This window comes from Ovis canadensis, chromosome 3, assembly GCF_042477335.2.
Source record: "Ovis canadensis isolate MfBH-ARS-UI-01 breed Bighorn chromosome 3, ARS-UI_OviCan_v2, whole genome shotgun sequence".
Lineage (NCBI taxonomy): Eukaryota > Metazoa > Chordata > Mammalia > Artiodactyla > Bovidae > Ovis > Ovis canadensis.
The window spans coordinates 102,860,211-102,882,122 of NC_091247.1; the positions used below are offsets into that span (position 1 = coordinate 102,860,211).

General features: G+C 41.1%; 1 protein-coding gene, 1 long non-coding RNA gene and 1 other non-coding gene across 3 annotated transcripts in view; 2 read left to right on the forward strand and 1 right to left on the reverse strand.

Annotated features, from left to right (window-relative positions):
- COA5 (cytochrome c oxidase assembly factor 5) overlaps positions 1–3,444 on the forward strand; it is a 33,723-nt gene extending 30,279 nt beyond the window's left edge. The window contains exon 3 of the mRNA XM_069583899.1: positions 1,258–3,444. Coding sequence (XP_069440000.1) covers positions 1,258–1,299 — 42 coding nt within the window. The 3' untranslated portion in view covers positions 1,300–3,444. The remainder of the gene's footprint in view (positions 1–1,257) is intronic.
- Positions 177–21,634, reverse strand: LOC138437141 (uncharacterized). The gene is made up of 3 exons (XR_011255790.1): positions 21,468–21,634; positions 20,760–20,867; positions 177–428 (listed from the first exon to the last, which is right to left on the reverse strand). It is a non-coding gene; the product is annotated as an uncharacterized lncRNA (long non-coding RNA).
- Positions 7,477–7,549, forward strand: TRNAE-CUC (transfer RNA glutamic acid (anticodon CUC)). The gene has a single exon. It is a non-coding gene; the product is annotated as a tRNA-Glu (tRNA).
- Positions 21,635–21,912: the final 278 nt, after the last annotated feature.

The following is a 21,912-nucleotide window of genomic DNA, read 5'->3' on the forward strand; positions in this document are numbered from 1 at the left end:
CAAGAATGTTAAATCATGTTTATATAATTGAGAAGTCATAAAGAACAGTTAGTGTAGGAGGCGATGAGGTGTCCTTATTAATCACAATGACTGGATTTGTAATAAACTCCCTGTTAATTCCCATCCTGAAGCTCAGGTTTTGATCTCCAAAGAACATTAAGAAATCAGAACATATAAAACTTTTCCACAGCTTTATTTGCCTTCTGCAGACATTTATAATAATCTTGAGTAATAAGTTAGCATGCTTCTGACCATTTCTAAACATCAGTATGAGGCAGAACTTCACTCACACTTTGACTCCAGAAAGAGCAGTATTGGGAACTTTATAGCAGATTTAAGAGATCCTTGCAACCTTTCTTCAAGACTAGGACTCACTGTTAGTCCTCCAGTGTGAGGAACTAACTGTTGCAACTTCAGTTGGCCAAAACCTGAAATAAAATGATTTAAATTGTGCTGGTAATTTTGCTTAATATTTCAAACAATGGGTATGTAACTCAGAGTGAAGGTAAAATGGTAAGTTTGAATTGGCTGTGCCCTCTTAATAATAGCCTCTCATCATCCTGATCATGATTCCCCTGTTTGAAGATTACTTGCTTTCTGAAAATGTGGCTCTTAGCTACTATATCTAATGCTCAGATGAGGAAATAGTGGTTTATCCCGCACTGGCTGTGTTGTCCTCATTAATAGGGTTTAGCTCTAAACTAATCCATTCCTCTGAGATGTCTGTGGAATGGGTACTGACTGTGCAGTTTCGCCTTCTGTACTAACTAGGACCCTCCATCCCGCGGCATCACTTAAGAAGTGGCTGTACTGTGAGGCTTACGTCAAAGAATATGCTGTTGACCTATGAGTAGTAATTTAAGGATTTGTAATCTCAAAATGGCTGTGTGTAACATATATTTCAAGGCTCTTTTCTCAGTTACTATTTAAAGATTCTAAAACACTTGAATATTAACCCAAATAAAGCTTAATTAGAAAATCAGCTTTGTTAGAAGAATAATGTATCTTGAATGTACTCCAGAAAAAAAGATGAATGTAAATTGGACTCAAGAAGAAAATTCTTACTGTGACCGTAAATGGAACTTTGTTTTTAACGCCTTCTTTTCCTCTTTGTTATTTTTTTTCCTCCCCCCGAGCTGTGACAGTTTTTAATTATGCTGGAAGCTGGTTTATTCCTCACATGTAGTGACACCTGTTACCAAAACTGTGTTTGATTATGGTGTCCAAAATATGATTTACTTGTGTATTTATTTTCAGTTGGATGCCAGATCAAGATTCAGGGGAAGAAAAGGATATTGATACTACTATGTTGAAACCAAGATGAAAACAACAAAGGACTCTGGTCATTAATCCAGAGAAGCCAAAATAAGAAACATACTTTTTGTTACATCTGTTCAGGTGGACCAGTTTTTTCCTCCATGAAACAAGAAAATGGATGAGTTCTGGTTTTCAGTAGGTATAAATGACTCTCTTGCTCTAAGTTATTCTTAGAATAAAAATTTAATTGAATAGTTGTGAGCTGAGAACATAATAGATGTGTGTTTTAAGACTTTTCCTGAAGCACAGGGAATGGAAAGATTGTTAGTTTCTAGCTTGACTTCTCTACTAGATGACACAGATTTGTGCATCCTTTCAATGCTGTGGAGGCCAGGGATGGGGCTGTGAAGATGAACATGCAGCCTGATGAGAAAATATCCATCTGGGAAGTTTAGGGTAAAACTTTCTTTTATTCAGATTGTACTATTCAGTTCTAAAATAAATTGTGTTTGACTGCTTGGTGAAGAAATGCTTCCCCTGCACTGATTCATTCAGTAACAACCTAGAAATGTTAACGCCACTCATTAGGCAAAGCTGGATCCACATCTGGGACTGTGCTGCCAGGCCTTCTGGCCTCCTCTCCTGAGTGTTTTTCTGTTTCCTGACCTCATTTTCAGGCTGGCCCTCTCTCCATAATGGGGAAGAGGCCAGTGTCCCCCCAAAGCACACATCCTTAAAGTCTGTGATCCCAAAAGAAGAAAGATAACCTCCTTTTCTGGGGTCCACTAATCAGATTCCACAAAAGGACTGTTGTCTTCTCTGAAACAACTGCCCTTGAATTGGGCCAGTCCCTGTGGGAAAAGGGACAAGACCCCATGATCTTGGCCAGGGCTGGGTCTTCGGCACTGTATTTGGTAATTCATGTCAGAATCACCTTGGTTGAGTGGTGGGCCTTATCCTAAAAGGAAAGGATTCAGAGCAAACTGAAACAGCAGGTGTTGACTTTAGAAGGCAAGACTGAAAATTATGAAATACTTGAAAAAGTTTACAATCACAGTGATTTTATTCCAGTCACATAATACAGTAGAGCCAGATATGAATCAGAGTTTCCAGTTTTATTTTCAGGATTGAAGGATGGTAGAAGAGCCATTGCTTCTTCATAGATCTGCAGTTCACGGAGTTAGAACAGTCAAGGTATTCTGTAGCTCTTTGCTTTCTTAAAAGTTCACCCAAAGTGAAAATTCTACATCAGCACTGGTCCTTGTTGCAGAACATCACTGAGGTCTATTTTATATATTATTCATTGGGAAAGAGAAAATGATAGATTTTTTTCAATAACTTTTTGTATATATCTAAGTGCCACAACTTTTATTAAAGGTTAAGTTTGTTAAGAAACTCAAATTATGTTTTAGAGCCCTATCTTTTCTTAGCTACAGCTTTTTTGAGAGCTTCACTGGGAGAAATTTAAATATCTTAAAATTCACTCAAAGATTCAGCTTTTTTTTCTCTTAGTAGTCACAGAGCCATGAAGCCATTGCCACTGTCCAATTCCAGAGCATTTACACCACTCCAGAGAGAAGCCCTCTCTCCATTAGCAGGCACTCCCTTCTCTCCTTGGGTACCCCAGTTCCTAGCAACCACTTACACATTTTCTGTCTACAGATTCACTTATTCTGGGCATTTCATAAACTTAGAATTATGTAACATGTGACCTTTTGTGACTGGATTCTTTCTTCATGTTTTCAAGGTTCATCTATATGTAGCATCCATCTGTACTTCATTTCTTTTTATTGCTGGATAATATTCCATGATATAAATAGACCACATTTTATTTAACCATTCATCAGTTGATGAATATTTGGGTGGTTTGTACTTTGGGGCTATTATGACTAATGATATGAACATTTATGAATGAATTTTACATGGACATGTTTTATTTCTGTGTCATATGATAACTCCAGCTTTAACTGATGAACTGCCAAACTTTTCTACAGTGGCTATATCATTTTATATCCCCACCAGCAATGTATGAGGATTGCAGCTTCTCCATATCACCAGCAGTTGTTATTTTTCATATTTTTGTTTGTTTTTTATATTATAGCTATTTTAAGTCATTTTTATTTTTTGAAAATTTTATTGGAGTAGTGGTGTTAGTTTCACGTGTACAATAAAATGAGTCAGTCGTGAGTGTGTGTGTGTCTATTTCCCTTTTGTAGGTTGCTTTTCCATACATGCCATTGCAGAGTATTGCGTCCCCGGCGCTGTGCAGTAGGTCCTCATCTGTTGCATATGTAGCAGTGTACACATGTCCATCCTCATCTCCCAGTTTATCCCCTCCCCCTCTACTCCCTGGAAACCATAAATTTGTTTTCTGCATCTACAACTTTCTTTTTTTAAAGATGAGTTTATTTGTATCATTTAAGATTCCACATACAAGTGCCATAGGGTTATTTGTCTGTCTCACTTCATTCAGTATGACAGCTTCTAGGACCATTCATGTGGCTGCTGGTGGCCTAATTCTGTTCTTTTTCTTTGGCTAAGTAATATTCTATTGTATATACGTATCTCATCTTCTTTATCCACTCCTCTGCTGATGGACATTTAGGATACTTCCATGTCTAGCCTATTGTAAATAGCATTGCAATGAATATTGGGGTGCATGTATGTTTTTGAATTATGATTTTCTCCAGATATATGCCCAGGAGTGGGATTGCTAGGTCATATGGCTGCTGGTGGTGGTTTAGTTGCTAAGTCGTGTCCAACTCTTGCTTCCCCTCTGTCCATGAGATTCTCCAGGCAAGAAAACTGGAGTGGGTTGCCATTTCCTTCTCCAGGGGTTCTTCCTGACCCAGGAATCGAACCCAGGTCTCCTGCATTGCAGGCAGATTCTTTACCAACTGAGCTACGAGGGAAGCCCTGCTAGGTCATATGGTAGCTCTGTGTTCAGTTTTTTAAGGAATCTCCATAGTAGCTGTACCAATTTACTTTTCCATCAACAGTGTAGGAGGGTTCCCTTTTCTTCAAACCTCCTCCAGCGTTTATTGCTTCTGGATGGCCATTTTGTGATACCTCATTGTAGTTTTGATTTCATTTCTCTAATAATTAGTGATGTGTTGAGCATCTTTTCATATGCTTTTTAGCCATCTATCTTCTTTAAAGAAATGTTTATTTGGATCTTATGTGCTTTTTTTTTTTTAACTGAGTTGCTTGCTTTTTTAATATTGAGCTGTTTGTACATTTTGGAGATTAATCTTTTGTTGGTTCCTTCATTTGCAAATATTTTCTTCCATTTTGAGGGTTATCTTTTCATTTTGTTTATGATTTCATTTGCTATACAAAAGCTTTTAATTAGGTCCCTTTTATTTTTATTTTTATTACTCTAGGAGGTGGATTGAAAAAGATCTTACTCTAATTAATGTCAGAGTGTTCTGCCTATGTTTTCCTCTAGGAGTTTTTAGTATCTGGCCTTGCATTTAGGTCTTTAACTCATTTTGAGTATTTTTGTCTATGGTGTTCATTCTTTTACATTTGCTGTCCAGTTTGCCCAGAACCACTTAGTGAAGAGACTGTCTTTTCTCCGTTGTATATTGTTGCCTCCTTTGTCATGGATTAGATTGCCATAGATACATGGGTTATCTCTGGACTTTGTACCTGTTCCATTGATCTATATTCCTGTTTTTGTGCCAGTACCATACTATTTGACGGCTCTAGCTTTGTAGTCTGAAGTCAGGGGGCCTGATTCCTCCAGCTCCATTTTTCTTTCTCAAGATTACTTTGGTTATTCATGGTCTTTGATGTTTCCATACAAATTATAAAAATGTTTGTTCTAATTCTGTGGAAAATGCCATTGTTAATTTGATAGGGTTTGCATGGGATCTGTAGATTGCTTTGGGGGGTGTCATCATTTTCACAGTATTGATTCTTCCAGTCCAAGAACATGGTATATCTCTCCATCTGTATCATCTTTATTTCTTTCATCAGTATCTTATAGTTTTCTGAGTTTATAGTTTATCTTCTGCTTCCTTAGGTAGGTGTTTTATTCTTTTTGATGTGATGGTAAATGGGATTGTTTCCTTGATTTCTCTTTCTGATCTTTTGTTATTAGTGTATGGGAATGCAAGATATTTCTGTTAATTATCAAATTCACTGAAGAGATCTAGTGGTTTTCTGTAGAATCTTTAGGATTTTCTGTGTATAGTATCATGTTACCTGGAAAGAGTGAGTTTTACTTTTTCTTTTCCAGTTTGGATTCCTTTTATTTCTTTTTCTTCGATTGCCATGGCTAGGACTTCCAAAATTATGTTGAATGAAAGTGATGAGAGTGGACATCCTTGTCTTGTTCCTGATCGTAGAAGAGACGCTTTCAGGTTTTCACCATTGAGAATGAGGTTTGCTATGGTTGTTGTATATAGCCTTTATTATGTTGAGGTAGGTTCCCTCTGTGCCCCCTTTCTGGAGAATTTTTATCATAAATGAGTGTTGAATTCTATCAAAAGCTTTTTCTGAACCTATTGAGATGATGATATGGTTTTTATTCTTCAATTTCTTGATGTTGTATATCTCACAACATTGTATTTATACAACAATGTTGTGTATCTGGATTGATTTCCAGATATTGAAAACTCTTTGCATCACTGGTATAAATTCCACTTGATCATAGTGTATGATCCTTTTAATGTGTTTTTAGATTCAATATGATCATATTCTGTTGAGGACTTTGCTTCTGTGTTCATCAGTGATATTGGCCTGTAATCTTTTTTGTGATATCTTGGTCCGATTTTGGTTTCAGAATGATGGTGGCCTTGTATTGGTAGAATGAGCTTGAGAATGTTCCTTTCTCTGAAATTTTTTTGGAAGAGTTTCAGAAGGGTAGCTGTTAACTCTTCTCTATATGTTTGATAGAATTCGCCTGTGAAGTCACCTGATCCTGGATTATTTGTTTGTTGGAAGATTTTTAATCAGTTTCAGTACTTTTGATTGGTCTGTTTGTATTTTTTATTTTTTCCTGGGTTTAGTCTTCAAAGGTTGTAACTTTCTAAGAATTTGTCCATTTCTTCTAGGTTGTCAATTTTATTGGCATGTAGTTGCTTGTATTATCTCTTAAAATGCTTTGTCTTTATGTGGTATCTATTGTAACTTCTTTTTCATTTCTGATTTTATTGATTTGAATCCTCTCCTTTTATTCTTGGTGAGTCTTGCTGTTATTGTTCAGTCACTGAGTTGTATCTCTTTGCGACCCCATGGACTACAGCATGCCAGGCTCCCCTGTCCACTGTCTCCTGGAATTTGCTCAGATTCATGTCCACTGAGTCAGTGATTCTATCTAACCATCTCATCCTTTGCTGTCTCCTTCTCCTTTTGCCTTCTCTTTTCCAGCATCAGGGTCTTCTCCAGTGAGTCAGCACTTCACATCTGGTGACCAAAGTATTGGAGCTTCAGCTTCAGTCCTTCCAATGAATATTCAGGGTGGTTTCCTTTAGGATTGATTGTTTTGATCTCCTTGCAGTCCAAGGGATTCTCAATAGTCTTCTCCAACACCACAAATGCATCAATTTTTTAGCACTCAGGCTTCTTTATGGTCCAACTCTCACATCTGTATGTGTCTACTGGAAAAACCGTAGCTTTGACTATATAGGACCTTTGTTGGCAAAGTGATGTCTCTGGTTTTTAATACACTGTCAAGGTTTATCATAGCTTTCCTTCCAAGGAACAAGCATCTTTTCTTTTTTAAAGTGTCTTTTAATTTCATGGCTGCAGTCACCATCCACAGTGATTTGGGAGCCCAAAAAAACAAAAGTCTGTCACAGTTTCCACTTTTTCCTCTTCTGTTTGCCATGAAGTGATGCCACGATCTTATTAGTTTTTTGAATGTTGAGTTTGAAGCCAACTTTTTTACTCTCCTCTTTCACCCTCATCAGGAAGCTCTTTAGTTGCTCTTCCCTTTCTGCCACTGCAGTGGTATCATCTGCATGTCTAAGATTGTTGATATTTCTCCTGGCAGTCTTGATTCCAGCTTCTGCTTCTTCCAGCCTGGCATTTTGCATGATGTACTCTGCATGTAAGTTAAATAATCAAGGTGACAACTCCTTTCCCAATTTTGAACCAATCTATTGTTCCATGTCTGGTTCTAACTGTTGTTTCTAGACTTGCATATAGGTTTCTCAGGAGACAGGTAAGGTAGTCTAGTATTCCTGTCTCCTTAAGAATTTTCCAGGGACTTCCCTGGTGGTCCAGTGGCTAAGACTCTGCATTCTCAATGCAGGGGGCCTGAGTTCGATCCCTGGTCAGGGAACTAGATCCCACATGCCACAATCATGAGTTCACATGCTGCAACTAAAGATCCTGTGTGCCACAGCTAAGACCTGGTGCAGCCAAATAAGTTAATAATTAAATAAATATTTAAAAAAAAAAAAGAATTTTCCAGTTTGTTGTGATCCACACAGTAAAAGTCCATGAAGCAAAGGTAGATGTCTTTCTAGAATTTTTTTGCGTGATCCAACAGTGTGTGCCAAGAGTGGATGTTGGCAATTTGATCTCTAGTTCCTCTGCCTTTTCTAAACCTAGCTGAAGGTTTATCAGTTTTCTGGCTGAAGGTTTAATTTCATCTTCTCAGAGAACTAGCTCTTGGTTTCATTGAGCTTTACTGTTTTCTTTGTCTCTATTTCATTTATTTCTGCTCTGGTCTTTATGATTTCTTTCCTTCTGCTAATTTGGGGTTTTGTTCTTTCTCTGGTTGCTTCAGGTGTAAGTTTAGATTGCTTATTTGAGATTTTTCTTGTTTCCTGAGTAACATTATATTGCTTTAAACTCTCAAACCTGCTTTTGCTGTGGCCTCTGGGTTTTGGATCATGTTTTGTTGTCACTTGTCTTTACATTCTTTATTCCCTTTGGCGTCTTCAGCAATCTGTTGCTTATTCTGTTTAGCCTCCATGCCTTTGTGTTTTTTGTTTTTCCTGTAATTGATTCCTAATCTCATAGGGTTGTGGTCAGAAAAGATGCCTGATACAATTTCAGTTTCTTTAAATGTACCAAGACTTGATTTGTGACCCAAGATGTGATCTGTCCTGGAGAATGTTCTGTGTGCACCTGAGAAGAAATTGTTTTCTGCTCCTTTCAGATGGAATGTCCCATAAGATATCAATTAAGTCTCTCTGGTCTAGTGTGTCATTTAAGGGTTGCATTTTTTATTAATGTTCTAGCTGGATGGTCTGTCCATTGGTGTAAGTGGGGTGTTAAAGTCTCCCACTATTAATGTGTTACTGTTGATTTCGCCTTTTATGGCTGTTAGCGTTTGCGTTATATATTGAGGTGCTCCTATGTTGAGTGCAAGAAAAAAACCTATATGTATGCTGTGTACAAGAGACCCACTTTAGACCTAGGGATACATATAGACTGAAACTGAAGGGATAGAAAAAGACATTACATGCAAATGGAAATCAGAAGAAAGCTGGAGAAGCAATACTCACATGAGGAAAAATAGACTTTAAAATAAAGACTGTTACAAGAGCTAAAGGTCTCCCTGGTGGCTCAGACTCTGGAAAGGAGTCTGCCTGTAATGCAGGAGACCTGGGTTCGATCCCTGGGTCGAGAAGATCCCCTGGAGAAGGGCATGGCAGTCCACTCTAGCCTGGAGAAGTCCATAAACAGAGGAGCCTGGTAGGCTACAGTCCATGGGGTCAGAGTTGGACACAGCTGAGTGACTAACACGCGCGAGAGAAGGACATTACATCATGGTCAAGGGATCAATCCAGCAAGAAGAAATAACAACTGCAAGTGTGTACATGCACCCAGCATAGGAGCGCCTCACTGTATTTTTCACCCTTTTGATTGTGGTCATTCTGCTAGATATGAAGTGGTATCTAACTGGGATTTTGACTACCATTTCCCGAATGGTTAATGATATTCACATGTTTTTGTGTGCTTATTGGCCATTTGTATGTTTTTGGGAAAATGTCTATTCAAATCCTTTGCCCATTTTTCAAGTGAGTCTTTTTATTGTTGAGTTGTAAGAGGTTATTTTATACATTAGGTATACAAGTTACTTAAAGACAAATGATTGGCCTTTGAAAACCACATGTTTTCTCCCAGCTTGTGGTTTATCTTTTTAATCCTGTCTTCTGGAGCACATTGTTAATTTTGATGACTTCCAGTTTCTCTTCTTGGTGTATCTAAAGGAAGCCTCTGCCTATTCCAGGCTTGTGAAGTCTATTCCTGTCTTCACCTGAGTGCTTCATGGTTTCGCCTTGCGTATGGGTCTGTGATGCATTTAAGTACTACCTAGTACCTATATTTTACTGTGGTGGGATGTACATGATGGAAACCTCACCATCTTGGTCTCCTTTTTTAGCGGTTTTATTTCTTGTTGGCTGTCCAGGGCCTCTGTTGGTGCCGGGCTTGTCTCTAGTTGCAGCAAACACGGTCTGCTCTCTAGCTGCGGCACAGGGCTTCTCGTGGCCGTGGATTTTCTTGTGGAGCACAGGCTCTGGGGTGCGTGGGCTTCAGTAGTTGCGGCTCCCAGGCTCCAGAGCACAGGGTCAGTAAGTGTGGTGCACTGGCTTAGGTTCCCGAGGCAGGTGGGGTCTTCCCTGACCAGGGATCGAACTCGTGTCTCCTGCATTGGCACTCGGATTCCCCACCACTGAGCCACTAGGGAAGCCCTCAGGCATGTTTTAGATTCTAGCTTTTTACACACATGTCTAGTGAGAGAGACCAGAATCAAGAGGCCTGGGAGCTGGGAGCGCTCAGCCACAGTTCTGGCTCTGCCGTCAAAAGCTCTGGGGCCTCTGGCAAGTGCCTTCTCTGCCTCAGTCTTGTCCAACTCTTGTGACTCCATGGACTGCAGCCCACCAGGCTCTTCTGTCCATGGGATTTCCCAGGCAAGAATACTGGAGTGGACTGCCATTTCCTCTTCCAAACCATTTTTAAGGATACAGTTCAGTAGTGTTAAGTAATTCACCTTGTTATGCAACCAGTCACCAGAACTCTTCTCATGTTAGAAAACAGAAACTCTTTACCAACTAAACAACTGCCCACTTCCCTGTCCTCCGAGTCTGCTGATGTTGAGCACTGTTTTGTCATTTGTTTGTTAGCTGTTTGGAGATCTTCTCTGGAGGAATGTCTAGTCAAGGTCTTTGCCCACTTTATATAAAAAGCATTGCTTGATCTTTTAATTAAATTCTAGTTCTTTTCATTTTCTAGATATTAACTCCTTACCACATATATGATTTGAGTGTATTTTTTCCCACTTTGTTTCACTGTTGAGTGTGTTCTTTTGATGTGTAGTTTTTTGATATAGTCCAGTTTATCTGTTTAATACTTTTGTTGCCTGTGCCGAGAAATAATTCCAGTCCAAGAAAGCTCTTCCCCTAAGTTTTCTCCTAGTTGCATCATCTTCTTATGTTTAGGTCTCTGTTCCAGTCTGAGTTGATATGTGTAAGGTTAGGGTCCAGTCTCAGTCTTTTCCATGTGGATGTCCAGTTTTCCAAACACTGTTGACAAGATTGTTGTTTCCTCACTGAATGGTCTTCTTCCTTGTTGAAAGTTATTGCCCATCAATGCTAGGGTTTATTTCTGGGCTCTTTATTCCTTTGCACTGTGTGTCTGTCTTTCTGCTATTGCCACACTGATTTGATTATTGTAGTTTTCTGTTAAGTTTTGAAATCAGGAAGTACAAGGCCTCCAACTTTGTTATTTGTCAAGACTGTTTTGGCTGTTCAGAGTCCCTTGAGATTCCATGTGTATTTTAGAATGGACTTTTCTATTTCTTAATGAATTCCAGTGGGATTTTGATAGGGAATATTTTGCATCTCTACACTTTGAATAGTATTGGTGTCTTAACAAAACAGTTTTCCAGTCCATTCATATAAGATGTCTTCTCATTTATTTCTGTCTTTAATTTCAGCAACATTTTGTAGTTTTCAGAGTATAAGACTTTTATGTCCTTGGTTAGGTTTATTCCTAATTATTTTACTCTTTTTGATGCTATTGTAAGTGGAATTAAATTTTTTCTTTTCAAAGTTTTCATTAAACGATGGATTAACAGGTAATTTTTACTGTTAAATATATCAGAAAAGTCAGTAAGATGTTGATTTCTTCACTAAGGTGTAGTTGATTCACAATGTTTTATAAGTTTGAAGTGTATAACACAGGGATCAGAATTTTTATAGATTATAATCCATTAAAGATTTTATAAAATATTGGCTCTGTTCTCTATGCTATCCTTGTAGTGTATTTTATACACAGTAGTTTGTACTTTTTGACCCACTACCCGTCTTGCCCCTCCTCCTCCTGTCACCCCAGGGATGACCACTAGTTCGTTCTCTATTGTATCTGTAAGTCTGGTGGTTTTATTATATTAATTCATTTTATTTTTTAGATTCCACATATAAATTATATAGTATTTCTCTTTGTCTTATTTCACTAAGATTAATACCCTCCAGGTTCATCTGTCTTGTTACAGATAGCAAAGTTTCGTTGTGTTTTTATGGCTGAGTAGTATTCTATTGTGTATATATATCATGTCTTTATCTATCTGTTGATGAACACTTAGGTTGCTTCCGTAGTTTGGCTATTGTAAATAATGCTGCTAAGAACATTAGGGTACATGTATCTTTTCAGGTTAGTGTTTTCATTTTCTTTGGATATATACTCAGGGGTGGAATTGCTGAGTTATGTGGTAGTTCTGTTTTAGTTTTTAAAGCAGTCTGCATACTATTTTCCGTTGTGACTGCACCAATTTACATTCCCACCAGCAGTGTACAGTTCCCTTTTTTCCACATCCTCACCGACATTTGTTACTTGTGTTCTTTTTGATGATGCCAATTCTGTCTTAAGGTTTTGATGTGCCTTTCTCTGATGATTACTGATATTGAGCATATTTTCATGTGCCCACTGGCCACCTGTATGTTGTCTTTGGAAAAATATCTATTCAGGTTTTCTGCCCGTTTTTAAAGCAGGTTATTTGTTTGTTTGATGCTGAGTTGTAGGAGCAGTTTATATATTTTGGATATCAACCCCTGCTTGGGCATATCATTTTCAAGTATTTTCTCTTGTTCAGAAGGTTGTCTTTCCATTGTGTCGATAACTTTCCTTTGCTCTGCAGAAGTTTGATTGGGTCCTATTTGTTTATTCTTATATTTGTTTCCTTTGCTTTAAAAGGCAAATCTAGAAAAGTATTGCTGCAGTTTGTCAGAGAGTGTTCTGTGTTCTAGGATTTTTGTGTATGTGTGGTTTCCAGTCTTACACTTAGGTCTTTAATCCATTTTATTTTTGTATGCAGTGAGAGAAAGTGTGCTGATTTCATTCTTCTACATGTAGCTGTCTGGTGTTCCTAGCACCACTTACTATCTTTTGCCCATCGTGTGTCTTGCCTCCTCTGTCATAGGTTAATTGACCGTGTGTGGGGGGGTTATTTCTGGGCTCTCTTTTCTGCTCCTTTGTGCTGTGTATGTTTTGTGCCAGCACCGTAACATTTTGATGACTGAATCTTTGTAGTATAGTCTGAAGTCAGGGAGTATAACTCCAGCTCTGTTACTCTTTCTCAAGATTGGTTTGGCTATCTGGGGTCTTTTGTTTCCCTACAAAGTTTAGAATTGATGGTCCTAGTTCGTGAAAAATGCCACTGGTATTTTGATAGGGAATGCACTGAGTGTGCGGTTGCCTTGGGCAGTGTGGTCACTTTAACAGTACTCTTCCAGTCCATGACCACAGTGTACTGTTCCGTCTGTGTGTGTGGTCTTCAGGTTTTCTCCTCGCTGTCTCACAGTTTTCTGAGTAATGGCCTTTTACCTCCTTAGTTGGGTTTATTGCTAGGAATCTTACTCTTTTTGATGCAGTGGTAAATGGAATTCTTAAGTTCTCATTCTGAAAGTTCACTGTTAGTGTAGAGAAATATATTTCTGTATGTTTTGTCTTGCAGCTTGACTGAATTCATCAGTGAGCTCTAGTAGTTTTTTGGTGGTGTCTTCAGAATTTCCTATATAGTGTCATGTCATCTGCAAACAGGGATAGTTTTACTTCTTCCTTTCCAGTTTACTTTCTTTTTATTTTCTGTTTCTTGTCTGGTTGCTGTGGGTAAGGCTTTGAATACTATTTTGAGTAATAGTTGTACATTTTCCTATTCCTGATCTTAGAGGAAATACATTTAGCTTTTCACTGTCAAGTGTGACGTTAGCTTATTGTATGTGGCCTTTATTACATTGAGGTTATTCCCTCTGTAGCTACTTTCCAGAGTATGATGAATGATGTTGAATTTTGTTAAAAGCTTTTTCTGCCTGTATTGAGATGATCATGATTTCTTTGTTTTTTGGTCATGTAATTTTTTTTTTCCAGTCTGTTAATGGGGTATGTTACCTTGAATGATTTGCAGATAGTGGACCATCCTTGCCTCCCAGAGATAAACTCCATATGATCATGGTGTATGATCTTTTTAATGTGTTGTTGAATTCAGTTTGCTGTTTCGTTGAGGATTTTTACATCTGTTTCAATCAGTGATTCTGACCTGTAATTTTCGTTTTTGTGATAGCTTTGTCTACCTTTGGTATCAGGGTGATGCTGCTGGCTAGAATGATTCTGGAAGCATTCATTCCTCTGCAATTTTTTGGAACAGTTTGAGAAAGATGGGTGTTAACTCTTCTAAATGTTTAGCAGAATTCACCTGTGAAGCCATTTGGTCCTGAACTTTTATTTTTGGGGAGTTTTTAATACTGATTCAACTTAATTACTGGTAATTGGTCTATTCATACTTTTTATTTCTTCCTGGTTCAGTCTTGGGAGATTGTACATTTCTAGGAAATTTTCCATTTCTTTTAGGTTGTCCATTTTATTGGCATATACTTTGTGGTATAGTCTTATGACCCTATGTATTTCTGTGGTGTCAGTTGTAATGTCTTTTTCACTTATAATTTTATGATTTGGGTCTTCTGTCTAGATGAATCTGGCTAAAGGCTTATCAAGTTTGTCTTCAAAGAACCAGATCTTAATTTTATTGATAATTTGTTTTTTCTTAGTCTCAGTTTCATTTATTTCTTCTCTGATTTTTATGATTTCTTTCCTTCTACCAACTTTGGGTTTTGTTTTTTCTCTAGTTCCTTTAGGTGTAAGGATAGATTGCTTATTTCAGATTTTTCTTTTTCCCTAAGATAAGCTGTTGCTATAAACTTGCCTCTTTAGAACTCCTTTTGCAGTAGCCCATAGATTTGGGATCACTGTGCTTTCTGTTTGTTTTCCTTTTATGTTGTTGGTCTCCTCTTTGATTTCTTTAGCGAGCCATTGCTTGTATGGCAGCATATAGTTTTGCCTCTACATGTTTGTGGGTTTTGCAGTCTTCTTGTAGCTGATTTCTAGTCTCATAGAATTGTGGTCAGAAAAGATGTTTAGGGGTTTTAATTTTCTTACATTTGCCAAGCTTGCTTTATTGCCTAGCATATCATCTGTCCTGAAAAATGTTCCATGTTCTCTTGAAAAGAATGCATTCTGCTTCTCTTGGCTAGAATGTTCTAAATATATTAAGTCCATCTGGTTTAATGTCATTTAAGGCCAGTGTTTCCTTATTGATTTTCTTTCTGGATGATCTATTGATGGAGTTGAGATATAAAAGACCCTACTGTTACGTTACTGATGGTGATTTGTACCTTTTTGTTAGATACTATCTTGGGTGAAAAGTGCAAGTGTTAGTCACTCAGTCGTGTCCAATTCTTTGCGATTCCATGGACTGTAGACCACCAGACTCCTGTCCATGAGATTCTCCAGGCAAGAATACTGGAGTAGTGGGTTGCCATTCCCTTCTCTGGGGGATCTTCCCAACCCTGGGATCAAACCTGGGTCTCCCGCATTGCAAGCAGATTCTTTACCATCTGAGCCACCAGGGAAGCCCCTCTTATCTTAGGTGCATATATAACAGTTGTTCTATCTTCTTGGTCTCTTTGTCATTATAAAGGTCCTTCTTTGTCTCGTTAGTCTTCATTTTAAAGGTTTTTAGGGGCCTGGTGTAAGCATTGCTACCCCAACTTTGTTTTGATTACCATTTGCATGAAATGTGTTTTCCCATTTCCTTTCTGTCTCTGTGTGTCTATAGTCAGAAGTGTGTATCTTATAGGCAATGTATATATATTGGGTCTTGTTTTTCTATTACTCAGCCACTCTTGTCCTTTGAAATTGGAGGATAATTGCTTTACCATATTGGTTTTTCCTATAGCAGTTATGAGTCAGCCATAAGTATACATGTGTCCCCTCCTGTTAAACTTCCCTCCCACCCTCCACCCACCTCACCCCTCTCGGTTGTCACAGAGCACCAGGTTGAGCGCCCTGTGTTACACAGCGACTCCCCTTGGCTGTCTGTCTTACACGCAGTGATATGTTTCAGTGCCCCTCAGCTTGTCCCACCCTCTCCTTCCCCTGCTGTGTCCACGTGTCTGTGTCTCAGTGTTCCTGTTCTGCAAATAGGTATGTCAGTACCATACTTGTAGATTTCCATATGTGTGTGTGTGTGTGTGTGTGTGCGCGCGCAATAATATGTTTCTTTCTTTCTGATTTACTTCACTCTGTGTAGCAGGCTCTAGGGTTATACACCTCACTAGGACTGACTCAAACGTATTCATTTTTATGGCTGAGTATTCCATTGTATATGGAATCTTCATTCATATGTTGACGGACATCTAGGTTGCTCCCATGTCCTGTTGTAAACACCCCTGCAGTGGACATTGGGGTACACTGATCTTTTTGAATTATGATCTTCTCAGGGCATATGCCCAGTAGTGGGATTGCTGGGTCATAGGGCAGTTTCAGTTCTAGTTTTTAAAGAAATATCCATCACTGTCTTTTGATTGGAGCATTTAGCTTATTAGTTGTTTGGGGATTGTTTTCGTAGTTCTTTTTTGTTCCTCGTCCTTCTTTTGTTTTCTTCCCTTGTGATTGGATGACTGTCTTTAGAGTTATGATTCCTCTGTTTTTGTGTGTATGTACATTGTTTTATATATGTTTCTAATCTCATAACTTCAAATGCATTGTAACTAACCCTACATTTTTGCTCGTCTCCGTCAACAACTACCAGTTTTCATATTTTAAATATTTATATAACCAGTAACTACTTATTGAGGATACAGATGGTTTTACTACTTTAAGCTCCTACTGGCTTTGTACATGGTTAACACATTATTGACTAGAGACACATTAATATGTCTTTCGTTACCCAAAGGTTACGGACTGGCCAGAGACAGTTCAGCATTTACTTACATGATCAATCACCAGCCACAGGCGCTGGTTTCTGCAGAATTTCCCTGGTCAGTAAGGTGTTAATTTACTGGCTTTAGCAGCGAGCCTTTTCCTTTCCTGACTCATTTTTCTCCTCCTAGCCTTTTCTTTTTCACTTAGAAAAGTTCTTTTAACATTTCTTGTAAAGCTGGTTTTGTGGTGCTTGAACTCTTTAAATAGCTTTTGCTTGTCTGTAAAACGTTTGATCTCTCCATCAAACCAGAATGAAAGCTTTGCTGGGTGGATTATTATTAGCTTGTAGGCTTTTCCCTTTTATCACTTTAAATATATTGTGCTACTGCCTTTTGTCTTGGAGAATTTTGGGGCCTGTCCACTGGGTGTGTCAGGCTGGTCCCAATAAGAGTATTTTTATAACTTATGAATTAACTATAAAGTAGGTCATGTAAGTAGCATCCAGATCAGTGGCATATTGTCTGAACTCTCGGTAATGCCTGACTTTCTTGAGAGACCCTCTTGCTCACCCCCAGAGAAAAACCACTGTCCTGGTGTTTGTCGTGTGTGCTGTTAAGCTTGCCTTCTCCCTTGAGCCTGTTGAATTTTAGTCCTTATAATGTATTTAGCTGATTATATAGAGAAAAGTAATAGTCTAGTAATGAAACAGGTAAGATTTCACTTGATCAAAAACATCTTTCCCTTCAGGAAACTTTTTTGAGTAGCTCCTGTGTGCGGCATTATACTTGCTGTTGTAACTCAAAGTAACATGCTAAGACAAAGTAAAAGGTAAGTAATATGATGAATGTAACATGATGAACGAGATATGCATAATATAATAGGTATATGTTCAAGACTGACTAGAGGAACTATTTTTTTAAGGGTCAGCTCATTTTGTGGATAGAAATTACCATAAAAGAGGGCAGTCTGTCTGAAATGGGCCTTGAAAAGAGGAATAAGAAAGCTGAGGGGAAGTGGTCTAGATCAGAATAAACTCAAGACAGGGACCAGGGCTGTAACTATGGATGGAAATTATGGGATGGGTTGAAGAGACAGGCTCTTAGTGGCTGATGGGAAGGGGAGGTCATTTATCCTAGGAGAGCTCAGCTAGTCTGAAGGACAGAATGTGAGTTTGGTGTTGACATGCTGTGTTTGGGACACCAGTGAGACACTCGGGTAGAATGGCTGGCATGTGGTTGATATTCAGATGAGTCTGGGCAGAGTGTAGGATGGATCTGGAAATTTAAAGGTCATTAGCAAATTATTTGGTAACTGCTTACCAAATAATTGGTAATTTATTCTATATGAATGACTAACAAGGTTTTTCAGGAGGAGCATATGAAGTGTGACAGAAGAAACCTAGGGACCCGCACAGTGCTGGTGATAGGGGGAGGACAACAGCCAATGGAGTAGAGAGGGCTGGCCAGAGGTCGAGAGGGCCAGGAGAGGGAGCCACAGAGGCCCAGAGCAAGGCGGGCGTTAGGGAGGCGGGGTGAAGTGCCACATCCGGCCTTCCTCTCTGACACAGACAGGCCCCTCCTCACGGAGAGCAAGCACACTTCCTGCTCTCAGCCTGGCTGGTGGGTGTTAAAGGGCGCAACAGCGAGTACGTAAATGCAGGCCTGCCTGGACTGGCCAAAAAGGCCCCCTGGAAGCCTGGTGCAGGCAGCATCCATGTGGAAGCCCAGAGGGGGCCCGAGGCGGGGGACTTGGGAGTGTGGGACCCGTGTCACAGCCCAGGTAGCGAGAGCGGTAATAAACAGAAGACAGAGCTGTTACCCATTTGCCCAACCTCAGACTGGGGAGAGGGTTCTCCCCTGAGTGGCACAGGCCAAGTGGTGGGCGCGGGAGGCTCCCTGTGTGGCTCCCCTCACAGGGCCCTGCTGCCGTTCAGGACACAGCAAGGCCCCCACCTGCGCGCTCCACTGGACGTCACCACCTGACGCCCAGACACACTGTGGGCTGACCCTTGGGCCGACCTGTGGCTGTCAGCACCCACAGTCAGTGTAAGCCAAGCACTGGATGGTCTATTCTGGCCGACGCTCTTCTTCCAGGATCCTGTTGGGAGCAATCACTCCCCCTCTGGTGCCTGTGCTGCTGGGTGCTCGTGGGAATTAAAGGCAGGTCTCACCTCTGAGGGACTGCATTTTCATTTCTGTTTTCCTTACTCAGATACTCGATTTGACCCACTGTAAATGTAATTACTTCCTACTTTGGGAAAGGGCTTCTGAGCGGAGGTGTAAGTATATAGAGCGTCATCACCAGCTGTAGGGCAGCCCTGCCCTCCCTCTGGGCAGCTCCCATGAGCAGTATGGGGCATGTCAAGCACCCTGAGCTGTGCTGTCTCGGGGAACTTTGTGCTCCTGGACTAGGGTTCATATAATGAAGAGCAGTACCTGCAGTAAAAACAAAAACTTCAGAGAGGCTTGTCAGGGAAGACTTTTGGAGGAAGGAAGAGTTGGTTCCCCTCCACATGGAGAGTTTCACAAGGGCTTCTTGCTAGAAGGTGCTGGCCCCCAGAGGATGTCCAGACGTGAGGCCCGGCCCTTCTGCTGGCGCAGCTGCTGGCACTCGCCAGCCCAGAACAGAAGGCAGCGCTGGGAACTCTGCCACCTGACGGGGGGTCACCATGTGCAGGAAGCGCGACCTCAGGACTGCAGCACAGGAGGGCGAGGCTGCAGGTGGGCAGTGCAAGGAGCCGCCGAAAAGGGTTCCAACTCTCTGGCTGATGTTTCAGCAAAGAACATAGCATGTAAATTGGTGCAGCCGCTACAGAAAGCAGTGTGGAGGTTCCTTAGACTAAAAATGGAGCTACCATGTGAGGCAGCAATCCCACTCCTGGGCATCTATCTGGGAAAACGAATTCAAAAAGATGCATGCATCCCAGTGTTCACTGCAGCACTGTTCACGATAGCCAGGGCAGGGAAGCAGCCTAGGTGTCCATCAGCAGACGAACGGATAAAGATTGGGGGGGGGGGGTGTATACACAATAGACTACTACTCAGGATAAAAAAAGAATGGAATAATGCCATTTGCAGCAACATGGGTGGGCCTAGAGATGATCAAAGTCAGACAGAAACATTTATCACCTATGTGTGGAGTCTAAAATATGACAAAGGAACTTACGAAACGAAAATAGGAACTTCCCTGATGGTCCAGGGGTTAAGGCTCCATGCTCCCAAAACAGGCCGCCCAGGGCTGGATCCCTGGTCAAGGAACTAGATTCCATGCTGCAGGGCAGGCATAATTCAAAAAGCGCGCACACACACACACTCTCTCAGACACAGAAAACAGACCTGCGTCTGTCTACTGCGGGGGAAGTGGGATGGGGACGGAAGTTTGGGATTAACACACATCACTACTATATTCAGTAACTTGTGTAAACCGCTGGTGGAAAATATGAAAGAATATATATACCCAGACACAGTCACTGCTGTATACCAGAAAATAACACATCGTAAGTCAACTGTGTCAAAAAGTTTTTCAAAAAAGGAGACTGGTTAGAACAGCCTTCAAGAAAGTAACAAAAGTAAGGGCCCTTTCAAAAGCACTGTTTCAACAGGATTGTTTTTGTCCTTAGCAAAGTTACAAACAGGGGAACTCCCAACAGCCAGTTCCTCTTAGCTTCCTCAGATCAGAACCTCCCTGGTCACTGCCCCGGGAACCAAGCAGCCTGGCTGAACCAAGTCACCCACTGCAGGCTGGAACTGAAGCCTGGGGTGGCACTGAGGAAGGGCAGCAGGAAGTGCCTGGTGGCCAAGGCCAGTGTCTTCCACCTTCTCTTTAAAGCAGCAGCATTCGGGCTGGCTTAGAGGAGGGAGTCATGCTGACTGCACAGATACAACTCACGCCTTGTGCCAGAAATCGTCCCAGGTGAACTGCTCTAAATGTAAAGCAAACCATCAAAGTTCTAGAAGGGAGAACAGGCGAATATTTTTCACATGACCTCAGTATCAGAGTAAAGGCAGGAACCATAAGTGGATTTCAGCAGTGGGTGTGCAAGGAGACGAGCACACTGTCCTCCCGCAGTGAGGACACAGCATGACAGCCTCTTCATGGACGAGGATGGGGCCAGTGGCCACCTCCACTGGGGGAGCCATGACTCATTTCAGAATAAGCAGCAAGACAAAAAGACAGGTGTGTACATCATCACACAGTATGTTTCCACTGCTGTAGACCCCTACCTGGACGACCCCAGTGCCTCAGCAGTAATGAATCCACCTTCAGTGCAGGAGACATAAGAGCTGGGGGTTCAATCCCTGGGTCAGGAAGATCCCCTGGAGGAGGGCACGGCAACTCACCCCATTATTGCCTGGAGAATCCCGTGGACAGGAGCCTGGCGGGGTATGGTTCATACAGCCACAGAGAGTCAGACACAGCTGAAGCAACTTAGCACGCAGACCCCCTACCTACCATCAATGAAACCAAAAGACAATTTACAAATAGGTTTTTAAAAAAACTGCAAAATATGACAAGAATATAGTATTAAAAACAGCCAAGTGAAAAAGACCGGTCGAAGTTACAAAAGTAGAAGCGTGAGTGTAGTATAAAAGCTGTTCAGTTTCAGAGTAATCAAAGAAATGGAAGTGAAACAAGGTGCCTCTCCAGCTCCGATGAGAAAGGGAAAGGCTGGTGTTCCAAGTGGTAGGCTAACATCCCGTGAGTACTGCGGTAATATTAAAAGTCCCCAAATTTAAGAACGTTTAAATTATCCTTTGGCTGTACATTTCTACTGCTAGGAATCTGTCCGAGGGAGATCCCAGTCAGGTGTGCCAAGCACAGGGTGCAACAGTGAGCAACGAGACCACGGGGCAGCATTTCGGCGAGTCACAGACGGACAGCCAGCCACCCACACTCGTGGACATGGGAGGATGCGCGGCAGAGCTAGCTGGCACTCAGGCGTGACACCAGCCCCTGGCTTCTGCCCGCTGTGTCCGCGCTGAGCACAGATCTGAGGAGTCCTCCTGTCTTCTGCTGGAGGCATAAGGGGCTTTGTCTCTGATACTTACTGTGCACGCGTGGTCCATCTTGTGGAGGGCACAGTGGTCTTGGCTTACATGGCCTCAGTTTCCGGGACAGGAGGGCAGAGTAGCAGGGCCTTGAGCCCACCTCCTCTCATGAGCACACCCAGACCACAACTGCCTGCTGAACAGCCATCAGTAAAAAAGACCAGAACCTAAAAAAGATACTCCACAACCAGAGTCAAAGAAGGAACCAACAAGATAGGCAGAGAGGTACACTAGCAATACAATTAAATCACATATCCCCAGTGGTCAGCCCACAGTGTACACAGTGCAGAGGTTCCCCCCGTAAGAGTGAGTGCTGAGCCCCAGGTCAGGCTCCCCAGCCTGGGTTCCAGGGAGCCCCCAGAGCATTTGGCTTTGAAAGCCAGCAGGGCTTAACTGCAGGAACTCCACTCTTACAGGGTGCACACAAAATCTGCCGTGCGAGCAG